At 44.6% G+C, this 26,304-nt stretch overlaps 1 protein-coding gene across 2 annotated transcripts in view; it reads left to right on the top strand.

Annotated features, from left to right (window-relative positions):
- The first annotated feature begins 3,263 nt into the window (after positions 1 to 3,263).
- Positions 3,264 to 26,304, top strand: part of MPP1 (MAGUK p55 scaffold protein 1) — a 46,432-nt gene continuing 23,391 nt past the window's right edge. The window contains exons 1-3 of one of the 2 annotated variants that reach the window (XM_060756245.2): positions 3,264 to 3,605; positions 20,988 to 21,131; positions 22,578 to 22,656. In XM_060756245.2, the coding sequence (XP_060612228.2) occupies positions 3,501 to 3,605; positions 20,988 to 21,131; positions 22,578 to 22,656 (328 nt within the window). In that variant the 5' untranslated portion in view covers positions 3,264 to 3,500. Of the gene's footprint in view, positions 3,610 to 20,987; positions 21,132 to 22,577; positions 22,657 to 26,304 lie in introns of both variants that reach the window. The other variant, XM_067471555.1, reaches the window with a different exon arrangement.

The raw sequence follows: 26,304 nt of genomic DNA, 5'->3' as shown, positions 1-26,304 counted from the left end.
TGATATATCAACCCCACTTGCCTAGTTTCCAACAGACCTCACAACCTCTGAGGATGCCTGCCACAGATGTGGGCAAAACGTCAGGAGAAAATACTACTGGAACATGGCCATACAGCCCAAAAAATGCTCAGCAACTCCAGCAATGAAAGCCTTCAAAAACACATTGTTCCAGTTTTTGTTCCTGTTCTTTCCAATTTTCTTCTGGGGTCCATTCACATTGAATAATTTCTATGAGCTGCTGGCACACTAGTAATTATCCATGCTATTTTAAGATATAACAAACCATTTTCACAGCCAAGACCGTTTAAAACCTATTAGAAGACAGAATACAAAAGATCTGTATTTCAAAGCTGATCACAGGGTGTATCTGCACTGCAGAATTAATACAGTTTGACACTATTTGAACTGCGACGTCTCAGGTGCTGTTTCCACTGCCATACAATGCAGATGAACAACACTGAACTGCATTACATAGTAGCATAGATTCATATAAGCCAACTTGATGCAATTAATCTGCATTCTGAAACTGTATTATATGGCAGTGTAGATAGGAGCCTCAATGTATTGGAATCCTGGGAATTTTGTTTATAGCACTGAGCCATGGCACTGAAAGTGGTCTCAAACTGCACTAATTCTATAGTGTAGATCAATGTTCCTCAATCTAGAAGTCAGGACCCCGTGGGGGGTGTTGTGAGAGGGGTGTCAGAGGGGTTGCCAAAGACCATCAGAAAACGCTGTTGGTCATGGGGTTTCTGTGTGGGAAGTTTGGCCCAATTCTATCATTGGTGGGGTTCAGAATGCTCTTTGATTGTACGTGAACTACAAATCCCAGAAACTACAACTCCAAAATGTCAAGGTCTATTTCCCCCAAGTTCTACCACTGTTCACATTTGGGCAAATTGAGTATTCATGCCAAATTTCATCCAGATCCATCATTGTTTGAGTCCACAGTACTTTCTGAATGTAAATGAACTACAACACCCAAAACCCAAGGTCAATTCCCACCAAACCCTTCCATTATTTTCTGTTGGTCATGGGAGTTCTGTGTGCCAAGTTTGGTTCAATTCCATCATTGATGGAGTACAGAATGCTCTCTGATTGTAGGTAAACTACAAATCCCAGCAACCACAACCAGGGGTGGCTCGTCCATTACGCGAAATAAGCGGTCGCAGAACACTTTTTTTGCCAGGGGCGCAGAGGTGCCTCTGTAAATGCCCCTTGACCGCCGCTTGAGGAGCAGCTCACAACAGCCCTAGAAGTCCGGGGGGAGCCTCGGCTTTCTTGCCTCACCGCTGGGCGATCCTCTTCCCAAAGGGGCCGGGCCCTTGAGCCTCGCCTAGCCCCTCTCCTTCCTGCTCCACCCAGCCACAGGGTGCGCGAGCAGAGCCGGCACTCAATCGTTTTCCGCGTTCGATCCCTTCCCCATGATTGGCTCCCTTTCACGATCCCCCGGCACTCCACCCGCCTCCTCTCCTCTCCCCAATCTGTGGGTGGGCCAAGGGGTGGAGCCGCTGCGCCTGGCCCGCTTCAGGTCCGGCCGGCATGTCTGAAGACCCCAGCGTGCGCACCAAAAGTCGCCTCTTCTCCTGACTTTCTCTTCAGCCATTGGGACCGAGAGAGAGAGAGAGAGAGAGCCCCTCCGGCTGGAGGTATCTCCCACCTCCGCTCCCTCCTTTGTTTTTGCACCTACCTACAGGAAAGGTGGGCATCTCCACCTCTCTCTCTCTCTCTCTCTCTCTCTTGGTCCCACTGGCTGAGGAGAAAGTCAGGAGAAGAGGTGACTTTTGGTGCACACGCTGGGGTCTTCAGGCACGCCTCCAGACCCAAAGCGGGCCAGGCAAGGGAGCAAGTGCAGCAAGTGCAGTTACTGGGATGTATAGTTCACCTACAATCAAAGAGCATTGTGAACTCCACCAATGATGGAATTGAACCAAATATGGCACACAGAACTCCCACAACGAACAGAAAATATATATCAGTGATTGATTTGAGGGGGGAGGGGGTGCCAAAATACTGTTTGCTTACCATTGAAAATTATCTAGGGCCGCCTCTGATGGCAGGAACACTTTTCCTCTGGGTGGGTCTTCATCTTTACTCTCGTGGCTTGTTCTCGGTTGTCTTGCAGCTCTTCTGATGTCTGAGGTGGAGTCTCCATTGGCCTGGAGAGCCCAGTTGAGGTGGTTCAGTTCATCTTGGAGGAGGTGGGGTTCGCAGATTCTTTTTGCACGGTCTGCCAAGGCTTTAATGGTGCTTCTTTTTTGACTTGGGTGATGGTTGGAGTTTTTATGTAGATATCTATCTGTGTGTGTGGGTTTTCTGTAAACGGTGTGACCCAACTGTTGATCTGGTTTGCCCCTTTTTTCCCAGTTTCCAGCAGACCTCACTACCTCTGAGGATGCTTGCCATATAGATGCAGGCGAAACGTCAGGAGAAATGCCTCTAGAACATGGCCATATAGCCCGAAAAAACCCACAAGAACTGAATAATAATAACTACAACCCCCAAATGAGAAAATCAATCCTCCACAACCCCACCAGTATTCAGATTTGGGCATATTTTGTGCCAAATTTGGTCCAGTGAATGTATATACAGGCACGCCTGGCGGGGATGAGGGATAGGGCCTTCTCGGTGGTGGCCCCCCGGCTGTGGAACGCCCTCCCTGTAGACATCAGACAGGCGCCCTCCCTTATGACATTCCGCAAAAGACTAAAGACATGGTTATTTGAGAGGGCGTTCGACTAAGTGCTACAATTGGCAATGATGACTGGAACGGAATATGGATAACGAGATTGGTTATGATTCTACGATGAGACGGCGCGGATGATTTAGTATAATCGTATTATTGATTGTTATGTTGATATTATTGTTGTGATATTCCCTTATTGTAAACTGTTTTTATATGTTGTACACCGCCGTGAGTCGCCCTAGGGCTGAGAACGGCGGTCAACAAATGCAGTAAATAAATAAATAAATAAATAAATATACATCCTGCAGATCAGATATTTACATGACGATTCATAACAGGAGCAAAATGACAATTGTGAAGTAGCAACGAAAATAATGTTGTGGTTGGGGGTCACCACAACAGGAGGAGCTGTATTCAGGATGCCAGAGGATAGAGTTCAGGCGGGGTCAACCTGCGTTCACTGCAGAGGGTGTAGATGCAGCCGTGGGCGGCAGGGGGCGCTGCCGCGTTGCGGGCAAAGGCAGCGGCGCGGCGGGGCTCGGCCGGGGTCTCCTCCTCCTCCTCCTCCTCCTTCTCCTCCTGCGTTGCCTTTGCGCCAAACGGAGGCACCGGGAGGGGCGCTTCCCGGGCTGCCTCCTCCCCGAGAGCCGCCTCCAACCCGCCTCCCTGCCTGCCTTCTTCCCCGGAGCCCAGCCCCGCCGCAGCCCTTTCCGCCTCGGGACGCCCCAGGGATCGGGGCCAGGAGAAGAAGAGAGCAGGGCTATCCCCATCCATCCCTCCATCCATCCATCCCTCCATTGATCCACCGGGCAGCATGACGCTCAAAGGCGGGCAGGCAGGCGACGGCGCGAGCCGCATGAGGACAGTCCTCTCGGACCTCTACCTGGAGCACCTGCTGCAGAACAGGCCCAAGGCCGAGGCGAGTTGGGATGGGGTGGTATGGAGAAGGGGGGGGGGGTCAAACTGGAGGGAGGAGGGGGTGCACGGTGTGTGTGTATATGTGTCCCCACTTTCGCCTTTTCCTGTTTGGGGCTTCCCATGGGGAAAAAAATGCAAATGCATGCTAATTTATGCTAATAATGCAAACATATGCAAATGCATGCTAATGCCCGTATATAAAAACACACCACTTTTGCATCTCCCTCTATACAAATAGGCCCAAATAATGCAAAATAATAGGTTCTTGTAGGTTTTTTTCAGGCTATAGGGCCATGTTCTAGAGGCATTTCTCCTAACACCTCTCAACAGAACATTTTCCCAGGCTCAGCCAAGCCTGCATGCTAATACCCGTATATAAAAACACACCACTTTTGCATCTCCCTCTATACAAATAGGCCCAAATAATGCAAAATAATAGGTTCTTATAGGTTTTTTTCAGGCTATAGGGCCATGTTCTAGAGGCATTTCTCCTAACACCTCTCAAGAGAACATTTTCCCAGGCTCAGCCAAGCCTGCATGCTAATACCCGTATATAAAAACACACCACTTTTGCATCTCCCTCTATACAAATAGGCCCAAATAATGCAAAATAATGGGTTCTTGTAGGTTTTTTTCAGGCTATAGGGCCATGTTCTAGAGGCATTTCTCCTAACACCTCTCAACAGAACATTTTCCCAGGCTCAGCCAAGCCTGCATGCTAATACCCGTATATAAAAACACACCACTTTTGCATCTCCCTCTATACAAATAGGCCCAAATAATGCAAAATAATAGGTTCTTGTAGGTTTTTTTCGGGCTATAGGGCCATGTTCTAGAGGCATTTCTCCTAACACCTCTCAACAGAACATTTTCCCAGGCTCAGCCAAGCCTGCATGCTAATACCCGTATATAAAAACACACCACTTTTGCATCTCCCTCTATACAAATAGGCCCAAATAATGCAAAATAATAGGTTCTTGTAGGTTTTTTTCGGGCTATAGGGCGATGTTCTAGAGGCATTTCTCCTAACACCTCTCAACAGAACATTTTCCCAGGCTCAGCCAAGCCTTCAAATGCTAATGAAGGTGATCAGCTGAAACATTCACACCTAGCTTCAGCAGAGAGCTCTTTGCCCCACCCCAGTCATTCCACAGATATATAAACCCATTTTCCTATTTCCAACAGAACTCACTGCCTCTGAGGATGTTTGCCATAGATGCAGGCGAAACGTCAGGAGAGAATGCCTCTAGAACATGGCCCTATAGCCCGAAAAAACCTACAAGAACCTAGTGATTCCAGCCATGAAAGCCTTCGACAATACAATGCAAAATAATCATTTATACTAATACTAATATATGCACATACTATATGTGCCCATATATACGTAATATGCCACTTTATGCAATTGTCCATCTCTAGATAAATAGCCCCCCCCCCCCCCCAGTGGCGCAGTGGGTTAAAGCACTGAGCTGCTGAGCTTGTTGATCGAAAGGTCACAGGTTCGATTCCGGGGAGTGGCGTGAGCTTCCGCTGTCAGCCCTAGCTTCTGCCAACCTAGCAGTTCGAAAACATGCAAATGTGAGTAGATCAGTAGGTACCGCTCCGGCGGGAAGGTAACGGCGCTCCATGCAGTCATGCCGGCCACATGACCTTGGAGGTGTCTATGGACAACGCTGGCTCTTCGGCTTAGAAATGGAGATGAGCACCACACCCCAGAGTCAGACATGACGGGACTTAGTGTCAGAGGACTACCTTTACTTTTACCTTAGATAAATAGGCCTATTTACGTAAAAATGTCTTATTTATGCAAATGTGCTAATTCATGCAAATAATGCTAATATATGCAAATCACTCTCTCTCTCTCTCTCTCTATATATATATATATATATGCCCATTTATGGAAACTTGCCACTTTCTGCAATTGTGTCCATCTATACAAATAGATCCATGAGGTCAGAAAGAATCGGAGACGACTGAACGAATGAACAACATACAAATAAGCCCACTTATGCAAAATACCCATTTATGCAAATGTATTTATGCAAATAATAGTAATATACAGGAGCCCCCCGGTGGCGCAGTGGGTTAAACCCCTGTGCCAGCAGGACTGAAGACCGACAGGTCGCAGGTTCGAATCCGGGGAGAGGTGGATGAGCTCCCTCTATCAGCTCCAGCTCCTCATGCGGGGACATGAGAAAAGCCTCCCACAAGGATGGTAACACATCAAAACATCCGGGCGTCCCCTGGGAAATGGCCAATTCTCTCACACCAGAAGCAACTTTCAGTTTCTCAAGTCGCAACTTGAGAAACTGCAAGAAGCAACTTGCAGTTTCTCAATATGCAAATGCATGCTAATATATGCAAAAAATACTATATGTGCCCATATATATGAAAACATGCCACATTATGCAATTTTGTCCATCTATATACATAGGCCGGTTTATGTAAACTACCAATTTATGCAATATATGTCTTATTTCTGCAAATATTCCTAATATATGCAAATACTTAATATATACAAGTACATGCTATATATGCCCACATATATATATAAACATGCCACTTTATGCAATTATGTCCTTCGATACAAATATGCCCATTTTTGCAAATATGCCCACTTATGCGAAATCCTTATTCATACAAATATGTCTTATTTATGCAAGTATTACGAATATATGCAAATACTAATACATACAAGTGCATGCTATATATGCCCATATATATATATATACTTATACAAATACCACTTTATGCAATTATGTCCATCTATACAAATATGCCCATTTTTGCAAATATGCCCCCTTATGCGAAATCCTTATTTATGCAAATATGCTTTATTTATGCAAATGTACTCATACATGCCAATCATGCTGCATGCCTTTAGCTCTTTCTCACAGAACCTGGTTGAGGGAGGCAGGGAAATAGGGAATCTCATCTGAATGAATGAATGAATGAAAGAATGGAGTGTCATCCTGGGAGTTGTAGTTTGACCAAGTCTGTCTCCTTCTCTGCCTCGGCCCACTACAACTCTCAGGATTGTGTAGTACCGAGACATAGATGTGGGTTGTCAAACGGTGTCCGTGCTACATGCGAGATGCACTCTTCTCAATGTGATGCTTTGGGTTACAAGCATGCTCACTTGCTCTCCATTTTTAGGAGGACTGAATGCATCTACAGAAGGCTCAGGCAAAATTAGGTCCTCCGGGTGTTTTGGACTCCAACTCCCACCATTCCTAACAGCCTCAGGCCCCTTCCTTTCCCCCCTCAGCCGCTTAAGCGGCTGAGGGGGGAAAGGAAAGGGCCTGAGGCTGTTAGGAATGGTGGGAGTTGGAGTCCAAAACACCCGGAGGACCTAATTTTGCCCATGCCTGATCTACACTTACTACTTGAATGCTTGGGAGCCAGGATAGTTATAGTTTGAGACCCTGTAGTGGATCCTAGGCATGAAAGAGATGTGTTCCAACAACCGTAATGTGTCTGCTTGGATTGTTATCCTTGGAGGGAGCTTTTGGTGCTTTGCTGCTGCGGAAGGAGCCGGCTCTTGTTTGTGCCGCAAAGCTGGTTCGAACTGGAAGTGGCTGTCGCTTGGGCTGCGGAGCCGAACCAATGGGAGCACGAGAAGCCTCCTTGCGCAAGGCAGGCCACATTCATCTCTGTCGGTATCGAGTGCAGATTTTCACCCTCGTTTCGGTTGAACCTGGGACATAACTCTCCCCAGGCAGCCGCTTTTCCCTGAAGCCACCGTCTCTGCAAAACATCACATTATCTAAAAATCACAGCAGTGTGCGCGGGAGAGATACAATTCTAACTTCATTAGGATCCCAGTGAAAAGTGGGACAAAGTTACTTTTCAAAAGCAGGGCAACACAATAGAAATAATGCTACATTATTGGTGCAATGGATAACATTTAGTTCCCAACCTTCCTAATGCCGCGACCCCTTAAGACAGTTCCTCGTGTTGTGGTGACCCCCAAATATAAAATTATTTTTGTTGCTACTTCGTAACTGTAATTTTGCTCCTGTTATGAATTGCAATGTAAATATCTGATATGCAGAATGGATTTTCATTCACTGGGCCAAATTTGACACAAATACCCGATATGCCCAAATTTGAATACTGGTGGGGTTGGGGTAAGATTGATTTTCTTATTTGGGAGTTGTAGTTGCTGGGATTCAGCTACAATCGAAGAGCATTCTGAACCCCACCAACGATGGAATTGAGCCAAACTTCTCACACAGAACTCATTTGGGAGTTGTAGTTGCTGGAATTTATAGTTCAGCTACAATCAAAGAGCATTGTGAACACCACCAACGATTGAATTGAACCAAACTTGGCACACAGAACTCTCATAAGCAACAGAAAATACTGGAAGGGTTTGGTGGGCACTGACATTGAGTTTTGGAGTTGTAGTTCACCTACCTCCAGAGAGCACTGTGGACTCAAATAGTGATTGATCTGGACCAAACTTGGCACGAATACTCAATATGCCCAAATGTGAACACTGGTGGAGTTTGGGGAAAATAGACCTTGCCATTTGGGAGTTGTAATTGTTGGGATTTATAGTTCACCCACAATGAAATAGCATTCTGAACCCCACTGATAGAATTGGACCAAACTTTCCACATAGAACCCCCATGATCAACAGAAAATACTATGTTTTCTGATGGTCTTTGGTGACCCCTCTGACATCCCCTTGCAACCCCCACAGGGGTCCCGACCCCCAGGTTGAGAAACACTATTTTACAGTGACCCTTTGGGGTGATGGTTCTCAACCTTCCTAATGCCGTGATCCCTTAAGACAGTTCCTCATGTTGTGGTGACCCCCCAAATATAAAATTATTTTTGTTGCTACTTCATAACTGTAATTTTGCTACTGTTATGAATTGCAATGTAAATATCTGATCTGTAGGATGTATTTTCATTCACTGGACCAAATTTGACACAAATACCTGATACGCCCAAATTTGAATACTAGGCTCTGGTCTAGCATACCTGTTCGAACGTATCTCCTTCTATGTCCCACCTCGGAGCTTAAGATCTTCTGGGGAGGCCCTGCTCTCGGCCCCGCTTTTGTCTCAAACACGTTTGGCGGGGACGAGGGACAGGGCCTTCTCGGTGGTGGCCCCCCACCTGTGGAATTCGCTTCCCGGGGAAATTAGGTCATCGTCATCCCTCCTCACCTTTAGAAAGAAGGCAAAAATGTGGTTGTGGGGCCAGGCCTTTGGGCAATTAAGTTTAAGGACAATTGATAATGCTTGACTATGGCTTGGAAGTGGATTTGGATAAGTGAAGCGGAGTAATAATAATTAGTATATGGCTAAATAAATAGCCACCAGACTGGCAATAGCTACATGGATCCTAAGTATACTGTTTAATCTCTATTTCTTAATGTTCATGTTTTTAGTTGTTATATTTGTTATTTTGTATTTTATGATGCGGCATTGAATTATTGCCAATTGGAAGCCGCCCTGAGTCCCCCTAGGGGTTGAGAAGGGCGGGGTTAAAATGTTTGAAATAGATAGACAAATAAATAAAATAGTGGGGTTGAGGGAGATTGATTTTCTCATTTGGGAGTTGTAATTGCTGGGGTTTGTACTTCTGCTGAAATTGTCCATATGCTTGTGGACTTCAATGGCTTCTCTGTGTAGACACAGCATATTATTTGAGAACACAGAAATGCTGGACCACTCTCACAACCACCATGTCAGACTACACAGAGAAGCCATTGAAATCCACAAGCATGAAGACAATTGCAACAGAAAAGAGGAAACCATGAAAATGAACAAAATCTGGCTACCAGTATTAAGAAACTCCAAAATTACAACAGCACAACAACAGAGAGTAAACAATCAGGCACATCTATTCACCTCTCAACAAAAGATTTCCCCAGGCACTGCCAAGCCATCAAATGCTAATTAAGGTGGTCAGTTGAAACATTCACACCTAGCTCCAGCAGACAAGAGTCCTTTGTCCCACCCTGATCATTCCACAGATATATAAACCCATTTCCCTACTTCCAACAGACCTCACAACCTCTGAGGATGCTTGCCATAGATGCAGACGAAATGTCAGGAGAAAATGCCTCTAGAACATGGTCATATAACCCAGAAAAACCTACAACAACACAGTATATATAATATTATAATACAAATTAAAACAGCATAAAACACAACAAGGCAATAAAAACAACATCATTAGCATCTCCTATATTATCAAGCATTGCCCATTTCTATCGTCAAGTCATCAGGTTTCCTATATCAATTACCTATATCCGTTACTCTGCATTTGTAAACGCTTGCTCAAATAGCCATGTTTTCACTTGCTTCCGAAACCTTAAGAGGGAGGGAGCAGATCTGATCTCCCTAGGGAGGGCGTTCCATAGCCAAGGGGCTGCCACTGAGAAGGCCCTGTCTCTCGTCCCCACCAGAAGTACTTGTGACGAAGGCGGGACTGAGAGCAGGGCCTCCCCGGACGATCTCAAGGTCCTTGATGGTTCGTAAGGGGAGATGCATTCAGACAGGTAAGTTGGGCCAGAACCGTTTAGGGCAGTGGTTCTCAGCCTGGGGTCCCCAGATGATTTTGGCCTTCAATTCTCAGAAATCCTAACAGCTGGTAAACTGGCTAGGATTTCTGGGAGTTGTAGGCCAAAAACATCTGGGGACCCCAGGTTGAGGACAACTGGTTTAGGGCTTTATAGGCCAAAGCCAGCGCTTTGAATTGGGCTCAGTAGCAAACTGGCAGCCAGTGGAGCTGGCACAACAAGGGGGTTGTATGCTCCCTGAGAGCCGCTCCTGATAGCAACCTGGCTGCCATTCATTGGACTAGTTGAAGCTTCCGAACCATCTTCAAAGACAACCCCATGTAGAGCGTGTTGCAGTAGTCTATACGGGATGTAACCAGAGCGTGTACTACCATGGCCAAGTCAGACTTCCCAAGGTACGGGCGCAGCTGGCGCACAAACTTTAATTGTGCAAATGCTCCCCTGGTCACCACCAAAACCTGAGGTTTCGAGCTCAGCAGTGAGTCCAGGATCACACCCAAGCTGCGAACCTGCGTCTTCAAGGGGAGTGTAACCCCATCGAACACAGGATGCATATTGAACTCAGTTTGCAGCCGTTGGATTAAGCTAAGGAGGGAAGTGTGGGGAAGAGAAAAAAATGTGCGGACAATGGGATACCTGCATATGAACCAAATGGGGAAGGTTGATGGCACGGTGTTGTATTGCACAGCTTGTTTGCTTGAAACCAAAAATTGAACTTTGACTTAATGATGCATGAATACACACTTGAGTGCTTAAAAAAAATCTCCACGTCTTCTTGTCACTAGCTTTTGCTCTAAACAAGTTTAAGAATGGACACATGTGCATTGATAAGAGCTATCTTATCCTCTGAAGATATGGCCTTTTCTTTCTTTTATGTACATAGCCGAGTAACTCAAGGACAATGGGATTATCACTAGACGGTCTCAAGTATCACTGTGGGACAAGGCTTGTCTGATAGCTCATGTCTTACACTACTTTAGGGCAGGAAAACTGACATTAGAAGCTCCACAAAATATACAAGCCACAACAGAACGATTTCAATGGATCGGGAATGTACCCAGTTTTAGAAAACTGGCTATTTCAGGCTCTCAGTTTCCCCCCAAATTGTTGTAAAACATGGTGCGCTTTTCTATTTCTCCAAAACTGAAAGATCAGGTGGTTTCTCTCCCTTTCGTTCCAGTCTCTTGTTGGAGAAACAAGTAAAGTCTGACTAAGTGTGACCTTTGGGCCAGAAGGATGGTTTTTAACAGAGCTAATGACTTGGAAATGAACGGCCTTGTTAATGTTTGAGCCTATTAATGCACTGCTTTGCATTTTACTGCAGTTGGGGAAATGTCTCTTTCTTTTTGCGTAATAGCAGAACTGATTACTTCCTTTCAAAACCGTATGTAAAATCTTCTGCTATTTGGCAGGCCCAGATTGGAGATTTGTGACAATTTTTAGATTTATACCTTAGCTCTCAGGAAAAATAAACCTGCATAACGACCATTGTATTACTGGGTTGCTGTGAGTTTTCCAGGCTGTATGGCCATGTTCCAGAAGGATTCTCTCCTGAGGATGCCTCCTATAGATGTGAGAGAAATGTCAGGAGAGAATGCTTCTAGAACAATGTTTCTCAACCTGGGGGTTGGGACCACCGGGGGGGGGGTGTCAGACCATCAGACAACACAGCATTTTCTGTTGCTCATGGGGGTTGAAGTTTGGCCTAATTCTGTCATTGGTAGGGTTCAACATGCTCTTTGATTGTAGGTGAACTATAAATCCTATCAACTACACTTTTACTTACTTACTTAGGCGATCCCTCATTGTCCAAGTAGGATAATCCTCCAGGTTGGGTCTGTAGGTGACTATGGAGCCCTATTCTTGATCTGCATCTTCTCCCACAGTGAGGGCATAGGTTTCCAGGTGGAAGGCAGTCCCAGTTGGGGTTGGCTTGACGCGCCTTCCTCTTGGCATGTTTCTCTCTTTCACCCTCCATTCGTGCCTCTTCAAATTCTGCAGCACTGCTGGTCACAGCTGACCTACAGTTGGAGCGCTCACAGGCCAGGGCTTCCCAGTTCTCAGTGTATATGCCAGAGATTTTAGGGTTGGCTTTGAGCCCATATTTACATCTCTTTTCCTGTCCACCAACATTCCGTTTTCCATTCTTGAGTTCGGAGTAGAGAAACTGCTTTGGGAAATGGTGGTCAGGCATCCAGACAATGTGGCCAATTCCCAAACTCCACCAGTGTTCACATTTAGGCATATTGAAGATTTGTGCCAAGGTTGGTCCAGATCCATCATTGTTTGAATCCACAGTACTCTCTAGATGTAGGTGAACTACAACTCCAAAACTGAAGGTCACCAAATACTTCCAGTATTTTATCTTAGTCATGCAAGTTCTGTGTGCTAAGTTTTTTTCAATTCCGTCAATGGTGGAATTCAGAATGCTCTTTGATTGTAGGTGAACTATAAATCCCAGCAACTACAACTCCCAAATTACAAAATCAACCCCCTTCCCAAATCCCACACGTATTCAAATTTGGGTGTGTTGTATATTTGTGCCAAATTTGGTCCAGTGAATGAAAATGCATCCTGCACATCAGATGTTTACATTACGATTCATAACAGTAGCAAAAGTACAGTTACGTAGTAGCAACGAAAATAATGTTATGATTGGGGGTCACCAAACATCGGGAACTGTATTAAGGGGTTGCAGCATTAGGAAGGTTGAGAAACACTGTTCTAGAACATGGCCATACAGCCTGGAAAACTCACAGCAAACCAGTGATTCTGGCCATGAAAGCCTTCAATAACACAATCTAGGGCCAGTTAACACTTCCTAACAAAGGATTCCTCCAGGTATTTCTGCTCCTAATTATAGTTTGAACAACCCTTTATGCACAATCCTGAAATCAGAAATAATCCACAACCCAAAATTGCCCAATATCCACTCAGGTGGCAGAGATGGTGTCATGTTTGCCTTCTGATGGTTCAAAGAACACAAGCTTGGTTTCATACACAAGGGATGGTGCATGAAATTACCTCCAGTTTGTGAAACACCAGTTAATTTCATGGGTTGTCGTAGGATTTTTCAGGCTATATGTCCATGGTCTAGAGGCATTCTCTCCTGACGTTTTGCCTGCATCTATGGCAAGTATCCTTAGAGGTAGTGAGGTTAATTTCATGTTTAGGCTTGGATCCCAGCCCCAAGATATCTCATTAGTTATGCAAATACAAGTATTCTGAAGTCCAAAACACTTCTGGTCCCAAGCGTCATAGATAAGGAAGACTTAACCTGTATTATCTGCTGTTTTTTAGCTCCTCCACAATGATTTACTCAGCAGAGAAGCTTTAAAAAGCTACTTATGGAGAAACTACTCACCAAAAGATAGCAATCTGGTGACAAACTGGTCACAGTTACAAACAATAGTTTGAGATTAGCTTCTGTGAAATCAATGAAATAATCCATTTTCAGAGTAACCAGTATACCATCAGGCCTCCACATTTGCTGGGATTAGAAACTCAGGGACCTCATAAAAATGGAAGAACAATGGATTAAACCCATAATTTTTTACATCTAGGAACCATTAGGTCAGTGGTTCTCAACCTGTGGGTCCCCAGGTGTTTTGGCCTACAACTCCCAGAAATCCCAGCCAGTTTACCAGCTGTTAGGATTTCTGGGAGTTGAAGGCCAAAAACATCTGGGGACCCACAGGTTGAGAACCACTGTGTTAGATCTTCCAGCACAAGTCTACTGTCAACTTCTTCCAAAAGCTCACCATAGAATCACACTAGGAGACCAACAAATGCCTAGAAAAGTGTTCTTAGGAGCTTAAGATTGCCTGGGGAGGCCCTGCTCTCAGTCTCACCTCCTTCGCAGATGAGATTGGCGGGAATGAGAGATGGGGCCTTCTCAGCGGTGGCCCCTTGGCTATGGAATGCCCTCCCTAGGGATATCAAATCCACCCCCTCCCTCCTAACATTTAGAAAAACAGTTAAAACCTGGCTTTTTCAGCAAGCATTTGCAAATGTATTGTAACAGGCAAATTTAGACCCATGGAACGATTGGATGATGTGACTGGAAAATGATATTAACAATGAAACGCTGAGGACTTGTGTTTTTATTGTTTCTACTGTTTTTATATGGTTTATATTATATGTTATTGCCAACTGTAAACCTCCTTGAGTCGCCTTCGGGCTGAGAAAGGCAGTATATAAATATGGTAAATAAAGAAATAATAAATAAATCCATCAGTACAACACTGGTAGAAGCTGACATTAGAGTCACACTGGAGGATTTAGATATTCCTAGAACATTAGAGTCACACTGGAGGATTTAGATATTCCTAGAACAGGCACGGGCAAACTTTGGCCCTCCAGGTGTTTTGGACTACAACTCCCACAATTCCTAACAGCCGGTAATGTCCTCCATGCTGTTACGCAAGAACCATTTAAAGACAGTCTCACCGAGGTATGACTTTAACTGTCATGGTGAATGCTATTGCATCCTTGTAGTTTTGCAAGGTCTTTAGCCTTCTCTGGTGATGCCTCATCAAACTACAAATACTCCATAGCGTTGTGTAATGGCAGTTAAATTAGTGTCAAATTGCATTCTTTCTCCAGTGTAGTTGCATACCGAAGAACCCCAGTCCTTAATTCCTCACTCTTTAACCAAGGCTTAATTTGCCCGGTGTTGAGTAAGAAAACATCACCTCACTATCTTCTCCAGTGTTAAGGGAGGTCTGCTGGCTTGTTTTCAACCTAGGATTTCTCTAGACGCAGCAGAATAGGATGAACTGGCTGGACCTTCTGCCGCTTCCTGGATTCAGTACTTGTTTTATTGCTGCTGGGTTTTGCTGAGTGGCCTGATGTGCCTTGCTCCATTTGTCTGCTCCGCGTAGTTGTCTGGGATGGTTGTAGCTTCCTACAGATGTTTCCTCTTTTGCAGACTGCCATCCTTTAACATCCAGCAGGACAAGGAATAGTTGTCCTGTATCAAATTGTACATGCTCTCTAGTCTTTGATATGAGAAGGCCCTTTCAGGAGTTACACCTGAATATGCACATCTTCATTATAGACCACTCTGGGTTTTACATCTGAAAACACTATGTTTGAGATGCTCATCATCCTGAATTGTTCCTGGACTTAGGAACAAGAGTCATAGAGTTGGAAGGCACCACATGAATAATCCAGTTCCGACTACTGAAATGCAGGGACACTCCATCAAAGCAAACTCCTCTTACATGAAAGATGTAAGTTAGGTGTTTATGAGTTGGACACCAAAATTTGGAGCTTCTATGTTCAGCTAAATGCTGTTACAGTTTGTCAGACACAACATGTAAACGTAGTTTGATATGATAGGACTGTGGTTGGGTGCTCTTTCTTATCCCAGTCCCTGCCTGTTTCTCGCAGCTTAAGAATGCATCTACATAAGTGGTTTCCAACCTGTGGTTTCTGTACCACCATTGGTCCGCAATAACTAAAATATGGTCCACTATCATTGCAATGAGAGTGACTGGTCTTGCGAAACTGTCTTATAGTACCAAGGCTTGTTAAATATGGTTTTCTGTAGGCGAGTAGATGGTGACTACTGGATGGCATATGCTCTGTATCAGAAACTAGAGCTGATGTGGTCGATCCAGTGCAGTTTTCTGAATCAGCTCCCCAAATAACCAAACCAAATTTAAAGTTGACCAAAAACTGACTCATAACTCTTTTGGTACTAATGTTAGAGAGTGGTCCCTGGTCCAAGTGGTGCCTGGTCAAGTAGTCCCTGGTCATGTGGTTCCTGGTCAAGTGGTCCATGTTCAAGTGGTTCCTGCTCAGTGGTCCCTGGTCTAGTGGTCCCTTGTCAAAGTGGTCCCTGGCTCAAGTGTTCCCTGGTCAAATGGTCCCTGGTCCAAGTGGTCCCTAGTCCAAGTGGTCCTTGTTCAAGTGGTCCCTGTTCAGTGGTCCCCGGTCAAGTAGTCCCTGGTTGAAGTGGTCCCTGATCGAAGTGATCCCTGGTCAAGTGGTCCCTTGTCAAAGTGGTCCCTGGCCCAAGTGGTTCCTAGTCCAAGTGGTCCTTGTTCAAGTGGTCCCTGGTCGAAGTGGTCCCTGGCCCAAGTGTTCCCTGGTCCAAGTCATCCCTTGTCGAAGTGGTCCCTGGCCAAGTGGTCCCTCCTCAGTGGTCCCTGGTCAAAGTGGTCCCTGATCAAGTGGTCCCTGGTCAAATAGTCCCTGGTCAAAGCGGTCCCTGATCAAGTGGTCCCTGGTTCAAGTGGTCCCTGGTCAAGTGGTCCCTGGTTAAGTGGTCCCTGGTAAAAAAAAAAAGGTTGAGAGCCAGTGATCTACATTCTAGAATAACTGCCATAGCTCAATTCTATGGGATTCTGGGAGTTGTAATTTGGTGAGGCACTTGCACTGTTTGGCAGAGAAGGCTAAATATCTGGTAAAACTACAACTCCCAACATTCCATAGCATGGAGCCCTGGAAGATCAAATGGTGTCAAAATGTAATAATTCTGCATGGAGACGACCCATCCCATTCCCTGGTTTGAAAAGACAGTGGTGACGGTGTGAGTGTGAACAATTGATTGGCCCAAAATGGACCCGATCCAGCTGCCCGGAAGGCTATAGAGTTGCAGACTTTGGGTTAAGGACTAAATATAAAAATGGATGAAGGTCATTTGGTTGTTTTTGTTTGTATCATGGTCTCAGGCATGACTTGCTTCTCATGAGTAACGCACCATACGTTGCATCTAATACATTTTTTCCAAGAAAAAGAACTAAAAATCACCCCCATAAACCATTTCTGCAACAGCCAGTAAACTAAAGTAATATGCTGTACCTCGGCAGACTCCAAGTTACTTTTAATATGTTACTTCTGCTCCAAGCTCTTCATGCTCTGGCTCTGTCCTTAGCACGAGACTCATGTTTTCCGTCTCTCAGCCGAAAGCAAAGGTTGGGGAAAGGCTTTGCGATGGGGGAAAATCCTGAGCAGGCTGGCCTTCCTGCTCCTGGAATGTGCTGTGTTTTGGGGAAATCTTTGCTGAGTCCAGAGATCTTTTGCTGCGCGCTGTGTCATGGGCTACTTCAAGGAAAGGAGAGAGATAACGGAGTGGGCTGGGCTGAGTCAGCTCTCTGTTGGGCACTTTGAACCCGGGCCAAACAGCAAGTCAGCTACAGCTGCACAAGATAAGGCTAGAAGCAGTTGGCTTCAGGGGCATTGCAACACAGGGCAGGCAGCAGGCTCACATGACGCTCCGGAGAAGACTTCTCTGGCTCCCTGTCTTTAGATTTAGGCAGCCTGTCTTTCACTTACGCATCCTCATAGGCGATCCCTCGTGCCCCATGATTATTCTAATTGTTTTCCAAGGGTAGAATCTTAGTAGTGTGTCCATGAGTGATTGTAGAGACCTCTTCTGGTTCCACACGGTTCTTCTTTCGCATTGAGGACATAGGTTTCCAGATGTAACCATTTCTTAGTCAGCACCCCAAATAATCAAACTGAATCTGAAGTTGACCAAAACCCCTTTTTGTAACCCTTTTGGGGGTTTTTTTTCATGTCAGGAGCGACTTGAGAAACTGCAAGTTGCTTCTGGTGTGAGAGAATTGGCCGTCTGCAAGGATGTTGCCCAGGGGACACCCGGATGTTTTGATGTTTTACCATCCTTGTGGGAAGCTTCTCTCATGTCCCCGCATAGGGAGCTGGAGCTGATAGAGGGAGCTCATCCGCGCTTTCCCCGGATTTGAACCTGCGACCTGTCAGTCTTCAGTTCTGCTGGCACAAGGGTTTAACCCACTGTGCCACCCTTTTGGAACTAATTTTGGAGAGTGGTTCCCTGGTCAAAGTTGTCCTTTACCAAGTGGTCCCTGGTCAAAAAAAGGTGGGAACTACTGATGAAATTTGGAAGTCTACTACCAGTACAGAAACAATCAATAATCCCTAAATACATAGTCATCACAGTATTGCAATCCCTACATACATAATATTAAATACATAATGCGAACTAATCCCTAACTATATAGTCCTTGCAGTTTTGTGGCACTGAAGGCACAATAGGCCCACTAAGTATGTCAATGAGAGTAAACACTCGATTTGGTTTGACATTGCTGCCTTCATCAGTGGCCATTATCAAAGTATACACAAACACATGTTTTTATTTCCAGCATTGGCATATTAATTGATAAATTAACCTCTGTTGGTTAATCATTCCCCCTCTTTGTGTTGTCGAAGGCTTTCATGACCTGAATCACTGGGTTGCTGTGAGTTTTCCGGACTGCATGGCCATGTTCCAGAAGCATGCTCTCCTGACGATTCGCCCACATTCCCCTCTCTTTGTATGTGTGCACAAATACTATATAAGGCAAACGTTTAGCACTCCTTTTCCTAATGCCCTTTCCAATGTAAATCTGATACACTCCCTGCCAAAAAGAAATGTTCCGTTTGCAATGTACAGAAGTTCTGCTTTTAAGGGTGTTTTCGTTTCTTATTAATGTGACATGATGTTTCTCCTTTGGTGTCGACAGAAGATGTAGGAGCTGAATCAACACATCTCTGTATGTAGTTCTGTAGCAATGTAGTTTTGCTTCTTTTGTGGTCCCAAATGCTATAGAAGGCTGTCATCTGTTGCTATTCCTCAGAGTCACTGAGGATGCCTGCCATTGATGGGGGCAAAACGTCAGGAGAGAATGCTTCTGGGTCATGGCCAGATAACCCGGAAAACTCACAGCAACCCATTGCTGTTCTTGTTTGTTTGCTTTTAAACTATTGGAGGGGGAAATAATGATTTGGATAGATCCTGAAACCATTGTAAATAGACTATGTGTCATGGACAGGTGATTGGATAATGATCTTAGGCCCATAAGTTGTTTCTTGGATCAGAAAGTTGGACTCAATTACTTAAGAATTTCATCTATTTATTGGCTATGTTTGTATCTCGAATGAGCTCTAGGGAATGCACATGTTGTTTACACAACAGTCCTGTGAATTGATCAAGTTGAGAGTAAGTGATTGATCTAAAGTAAGTTTAGTGCAGGTATGGACAAACTTGTGCCCTCCAGGTGTTTTAGATTTCAACTCTCACAATTCCTAACAGCCTCAGGCCCCTTCCTTTCCCCCCTCAGCCACTTAAGCTGAAGAACGAGATACCTCTGCAGTTTGTCACTGGCCCATGAGTTAATAAGACAGCTATTTTCCATCCTGAGGTCAAGGTGTGAAAAAGTAAACAGTGCTTCAGCGTGCCCCATTGTTTCAGAGCCGGTCTGCAAGTTAACAGGCAGCCTTGGGGTGAGATAAGGCCCTTCCAGCAGATGATAAAATCCTTTCCTTAACTCTATGCATTTCTGTGAATATTTTTGGAGAATATTTTTGGTGAATATTTTCGCGATTATTAGTTGGAATAGGTTCATGGTTGTTTTTGTTAATATGTTTTGTGAATATATTTTATGCAAATATTTTTGTGAATATATCTTGCAAATATTGTTGCAATTAATTTTGTAAACATTTTGGGAATATTTTTGGTGAATATTTTTGTGATTATTTTTGTGAATATTTTTGCAAATAATGTAATTATTTTTGTGAATGTTTTGTGAATATTTTCATGAATATATTTTGTGAATATTTTCATGAATATATTTGTCAATCAATCTATATAAATAAAAAAGTAATGTTCGTTTGTGGGATTAACATAACTCAAAAACCACTGGACGAATTGACACAAAATTTGGACACTTTACCACTAACAGACCAATGAGTGACCATCACTCATAACCCACCCTCTCCCAAAAAAAGTGGAAAGGACTTAAAAACCCCAAAAAGCTAAATGACAAAAAGCTAAATGACGATACAGGGGGAAAAAGGGAAGGATGAGGGAGGAAAGGAGAGAAAGAAAGAAAGAAAGAAAGAAAGGAGAGAAAGAGGGAGGAAAAGAAAGAAGGACAGAGGGATGGAAGCAAAGAGTGAAGGAAGGAAAGAGGTAGAGAAGGAAGAAAGGAGAAAAAGAAGGATAAAAAGAAAAAGGGGGAAGGAAAGAAAGAGGTAGAGAAGGAAAAAAGGAGAGAAAGAGGGAGGGAAGGAAAGAAGGAAAGACAGAAGTATGGATAGAAGCAAAAAGCAAAGGAAGGAAGGAAAGAGGTAGAGAACCAAGAAAGGAGAAAAAGAGGGATGAAAAGAAAAAGGGAGAAGGAAAGAGATAGAGAAGGAAGGAAGGAGAGAAGGAAGGAAGGAGAGATGGAAAGAGGTAGATAGAGAAGGAAAGAGGTAGAGAAGGAAGGAAGGAGAGACGGAAAGAAAAAAGGGAAGGAAGGAAGGAAGGAAGGAAGGAAGGAGGGAGGGAGGGAGGGAGGGAGCGAAGGAAGGAGGGAGCGAAGGAAGGAGGGAAAGAAGAAGAGAAAGAGGGAGGGAAGGTTGGCCACAGCAACGCATGGCGGGTACAGCTAGTGTATGTGTGTGTGTGTGTGTGTGTGTGTGTGTATACACACACACACACACATATAAACTCTATTCATGATTGCAAGTGTCCCCTTGAGCAAGTTAAAACTCCATTATGTCATTTTCTGCTTTGAGGAAATAAGACTAAGAACAATAACAAAAACATAAGGAATAATCTGGATGAGGACTTTCTGGGAGGAATTTGCAGATTCAACAGTTTGGGGTGTGCATCTACACTGCATAATTTATGCAGTTGGGGAAGAAGCAGGAACACAACCAAGATGACTCAAGGTCTGGAAAACAAGCCTTTTGAAGAAGGACTCATAGTGTAGAATAAACACAGTTTGGTGGCTCAAAGCTATGGAATCCTGGGAGTTGTAGTTTGGTAAAGCTTCAGCATCGTTAGGCTTTACTCCTAACCCTGGGTTTTCTTTTTGGCCTTTGCAGGCAGTTCCCTGCCCTCTGAATGCAGTGACTGAGGATATTTACACCAATGGCTCAGCCATGCTGGGCAGCCCAGTCCACGCCAATGACCGGGAGATGCGAAAAATCAGGTTCATCCAGTTTGAGAAAGTCACGGAGGAACCCATGGTGAGCTGAGGGGAACGAAAGCCATAGACTTTATGTTTCCAGATGCTGGGGACAAGTAGGACTCCTGCTTGTCTAGACAAAGCCCTGGGGCTGGTAGAACAAGAAGGAAAGGTCTGGGTGAGTTCAAGACAAATAGATCTATTGAGAAAGGTGAGATCCCTGGCCAAAGGCAGTGAAGCAAGTAGGAAAAGGTAAGGTAGCAATAGAGTTTGGGTCTTCCTAGATGAGTTCCAAGGCCATTGCTTTGTTGGAACTCCTTGGCTCAGGCGTTGCTCCATGCCTACTTCTCTTCCAGGTATGGAAGGAGAGTCCCAGGGCAGGACAATGCTTCAGACTACAGATCCCATCATCCTTGAACACCACAACTTGGACTGCTGGACATGGTTCCCTGCATTATCCAAGATTGTTACATGGCTTGCTGTGAGCTAGAGAAATTGTTCCCAATGTTTGCTCCTCCAAGTGTTTTGGAGTATTTATTTATTTTATTTATTTATTTACTGTATTTATATTCTGCCCTTCTCACCCCACAGGGGACTCGGGGCAGATTACAATGTAGACCCGAAGATTGCAATGTACATATACATGGCAAACATTCAATGCCATAGACATACAACATATATAAACAGACACACAGAGGCTATTTAACATTCCAGCTTTTTGATGAGGGTATTCTGGCCACCAGGGGAGCTGTCGCTTCACCGTCCATTTGTGACACTGATGAAGTACTTCCTCATTCTTTGCATGCTTGCTGGAGATTTTTATGGTATTGTAAATTAGTTAAATTAGCCTCCCCGCGTAGGCGGTACTTGACAGATGCAACTGTCTTTCGGGCTGCAAAGGTCAACAGCAAGCTACACAAATTGGTCGGAAGCTCACTCCAACCTGGGCTGGCTTCGAACTCATGACCTTTCGGTCAGTAGTGATCTTAATGCAATGGACTCCCAGCCAGCTGCACCACAGTCCTGGTGCTAAGTACCTCTCAGGGCCCTTCCACACAGACATATAACACAGAATATCAAAGCAGAAAATCCCACAATATCTGCTTTGAACTGGGTTATGTGAGTCCACACTGCCATATATCCCATAGTTCAAAGCTGTAGGATTTTGTTCCATTGTATGGAAGGGGCCTAACAGTTGGTCTACCTTGGATTTGAAGTCCCAAATACCCAGAGGACCAAATGCTGGGAACCAAGGATCTAGAGGAAAGAGAGTATTGTTAAGTAAAGTAAAAATGGATATGGAGGAAGTTGACAACAAGTCTCCTCTCATAGAAAAGCCAAGCAAGACAGTTGTCAGGATGAGAGGTCTATTTGCAGAGAAGCAGTAATAACTTACTTTCTGAACTACGGCTCCCAGGATCTACCATTCACAGGACTGTAGGAGCTGTAGTCGCTTTCCAAACCTTGTCTCAGTGCAGGTTGCCATAGGCTCTGCTGTCTGTTCCAGGGCATCACGCTGAAGCTGAATGAAAAGAAGAGCTGCATGGTGGCCAGGATCCTCCACGGAGGAATGATTCACAGGCAAGGTAAACAGACCAGGAGCAGGCCTGGAAAATTGTGCCCAAGAGGAACCCACAAGTTGTCCGTGACTCTCCCTAGCCCAGACTTCCCAAACTGTCAGTGGGGAATGTATTGCTTTCATGGCCAGAATCACTGGGTTGTTGTAAGTTTTTCAGGCTGTATGGCCATGTTCCAGAAGCATTCTGTCCTGACCTTTTGCCTGCATCTATGGCAGGCATCCTCAGAGGTTGTGAGGTCTACAACCTCTGAGGATGCCTGCCATAGACCCAGGCAAAATGTCAGGAGAGAATGCTTCTGGAACATGGCCAGATATAACTAATCGCACCGCTGCTCATCCAAATTATAAAGATTACACCGCTGTACCACCAAATTATAACGATGACACCGCTACAGATTAGCTCACCAAAGTATAGAGGGAGTAATGGTTGTTGAAACCAACTGTATATTTAGAAGTTAGGAACTGGGAACCACTGGAACTGTGAGACTTAAAAGAATTCTTTAAAAGGTTTCTGCTGCCACCATATTACAGGCTGAGGTTGAGAGGTTGTTCAGTAACACACTCTGTGTTACTCTAGTTTTCTTAGAGGCTGGTAAAAGGCTGACTTGAATAACACTTTTACCACAAAGGTATTCACACTGAGGCTGGTATAAGTTGGTAAAAATAACAAGAGCTTTTATTGAACAGACTTGGATATTTCAGGTACAAATGCTTGATGGTTTCAGTAAAAATCTGGCATACAAAGCTTGTGGTTACGTTTGAGAAGAGATCTTAAAAACTTCTGGGTTACAAGTCTTAAAGGTTTCCACACAGAAAATTACTTCATGAAATGAATCTCTGAAAGTAACTCCCACAAAAATCCCCCTTAGGAAACTAGCCAAAACCTGAACTAGCCTTCCTTAAGGAAAAGAACAGACCACTAATAGGGTTCTGCTCCCCACAGTATTCTAGCTATACTTCTCTATAGCTACCCTGAATACTAAACAAAAGAGTGGCCCAAATTCTTCTCCAAAACCCAAAATCGCTCTCACTAACACCCTTTCCAAGCTCCAACTCTCAGCTGGCAATCTGAGAACTCAAGCCTCAGTTTAAAAGTCACCTCAGTTTAAAATTTGTTGCTGAGGCACTACGATTGCGATAATGATTGTTGTTTGATCTTGTATGTCTGTATAATGTGTTTTAATTGCCTTTTTTGATATTGTTGTGATAACCTTTATTATGTAAACCGCCTTGAGTCGCCATTTCGGCTGAGAAAGGTGGTATAGAAGTAAAGCAAATAAATAAATAAATAAATAAAAGCCCACTCTCTTAGGCCTGAGCTAGCTTACAAGGTAAGGGATTCATTACACCATACAGCCTGAAAACTTACAACAACCTACTGCCACTGAGGATTTTCTTGCCCTTGTCTCCAGGATATCATGAGTGCTGCTTATCAAAGGGCCTCTGCCACCAGCTTAGCTGGAAGTCCTCAGCTGTGCCGGCAGGACTGTTGACCGAAAGGTCGGTGGTTTGAATCTGGGGAGTGGGGTGAGCTCCCATATGTCAGATCCAGCTTCTCCTGTAGGGACATGAGAAAAGCCTCCCACAGGATGGTAAAACATTCAGGCCTTTCCTAGACAACATCATTGCAAATGGCCAATTCCCTCGTACCAGAAGTGACATGCAGTTTCTCAAGTCATGAAAAAAAACAGCTTAGAGAAGACCCAAGAAACGATACTTTGCTGAACATCTTTTCAGACCTGTAACTGGCTCTGATGGAAAACCATAGCCTGGGTAGCTGTTGTACTTAGGAGCTTATCACATGAGACAAATTGCACTTACAGCAGGATAAGAGCATCCTTGTCTAGGACTTATCACATGACGTTGCTTCTTCCCTGGGGGAAGGAGGCCTGGAAAGTGTTTCTTTGACAAACATAAATAATCCATTAATGATCTCCTGTTGTAAAAGGATAGCTAATACTCCAGAAGACAGGAGCAGAATTCAAAACAATCTTAACAGATGAGAGAGATGGTTGGCCAAAACTAACACAATGAAGTCCAGCAGGGACAAATACAAGATACTCCACTTAGGCAGAAAAAAAAGGAAATGGAAAGATACAGAATGGGGGACGATGCCTGTCTCGATAGCAGGCTGTGTGAAAAAGATCTTGGAGTCCTCGTGGACAGGAAGGTGAACATGAGCCAACAATGTGATGTGGCAGCTTAAAAAGCCAATGGGTACTGGTCTCCATAAATAGGTGTCTAGTGTATAGATCCAGGGAAGTAATGCTCCCCCTCTGTTCTGCCTTGGTCAGACCACACCTGGAATCACACTGTGTCCAATTCTGGGCACCACAGTTGAAGGGAGATGTTGACAAGTTGGAATGTGTCCAGAGGAGGGTGACTAAAACGATCAAGGGTCTGGAGAACAAGCCCTATGAGGAGCAGCTTGAAGAGCTGGGCATGTTCAGCCTGCAGAAGAGAAGGCTGAGAGGAGACATGACAAGGGCCATGTGTCAATGTGTGAGGGAAGTCATAGGGAGGAGGGCGCAAGCTTATTTTCTGCTGCCCTGGAGACTAGGAGGAGGAACAACGGCTTCAAACTACAGAAAAGGAGATTCCACCTGAAGATGAGGAAGAACTTCCTAACTGTGAAAGAGCTGTTCAACAGTGGAACTCTCTGCCACGGAGTGTGGTGGAGGCTCCTTCTTTGGAGGCTTTTAAACAGAGACTGGACGGCCATCTGTCAGGAGAGCCTTGAATGCATTTTTCCTGCTTCTTGGCAGAATGGGGTTGGACTGATTGGCCCATGAGGTCTCTTCCAACTCTATGATTCTATGATTCTATAAATTCCTTCCAACAATCTCTCGCTGGGAGAATAACAGAAGAGGGACGACACCATGTAATACGCCCCACCGTAATTGCAATCTACCTGCTTCATGCAATGTGGTCTTTAGAGTCACAGTATGAACTCAGACAGGGCTTTATCATTCATTGTTTTTTTTATAGAGTGAGGCAGTCACCCCGGTGGCGCAATGGGTTAAACACTTGTGCCAGCAGGCCTGCTGACCAAAAGGTCAATGGTTTGAATCCGGCGACCAGAGTGAGCTCCCGTCTGTCAGCTCCAGCTTCTCATGCAGGGCCATGAGAGAAATCTCCCACAGGAGGATAATAAAATAATAATAATAATAACAACAACAATAACAATAACAACAACAACAACTTTATTTATACCCTGCCACCATCTCCTCAAGGGGACTTGGGGTAGATTACATGAGGCCAAGTCCAACAGTACAGCAAGGCAAGTATACAACATAATTTTTTTTGTCGTGTCAGGAGTGACTTGAGAAACTGCAAGTCGCTTCTGGTGTGAGAGAATTGGCTGTCTGCAAGGACGTTGCCCAGGGGAGGCTCGGATGATTTGATGTTTTTATCATCCTTGTGGGAGGCTTCTCTCATGTCCCCGCATGAGGAGCTGGAGCTGATAGAGGGAGCTCATCCGCCTCTCCCCGGATTCGAACCTGCAACCTGTCGGTCTTCAGTCCTGCCGGCACAGGGGTTTAACCCACTGCGCCACCAGAGGCTCCAGTACAACATAAAATACAAACAGTAAAAAATAAATAAATAAATAAATAAATATAATAATAATAATAATAATAATAATAATAATAATAAT

Source organism: Anolis sagrei, chromosome 10 (assembly GCF_037176765.1).
Source record: "Anolis sagrei isolate rAnoSag1 chromosome 10, rAnoSag1.mat, whole genome shotgun sequence".
Lineage (NCBI taxonomy): Eukaryota > Metazoa > Chordata > Lepidosauria > Squamata > Dactyloidae > Anolis > Anolis sagrei.
This window is presented reverse-complemented; position numbering and strand designations above follow the sequence as displayed.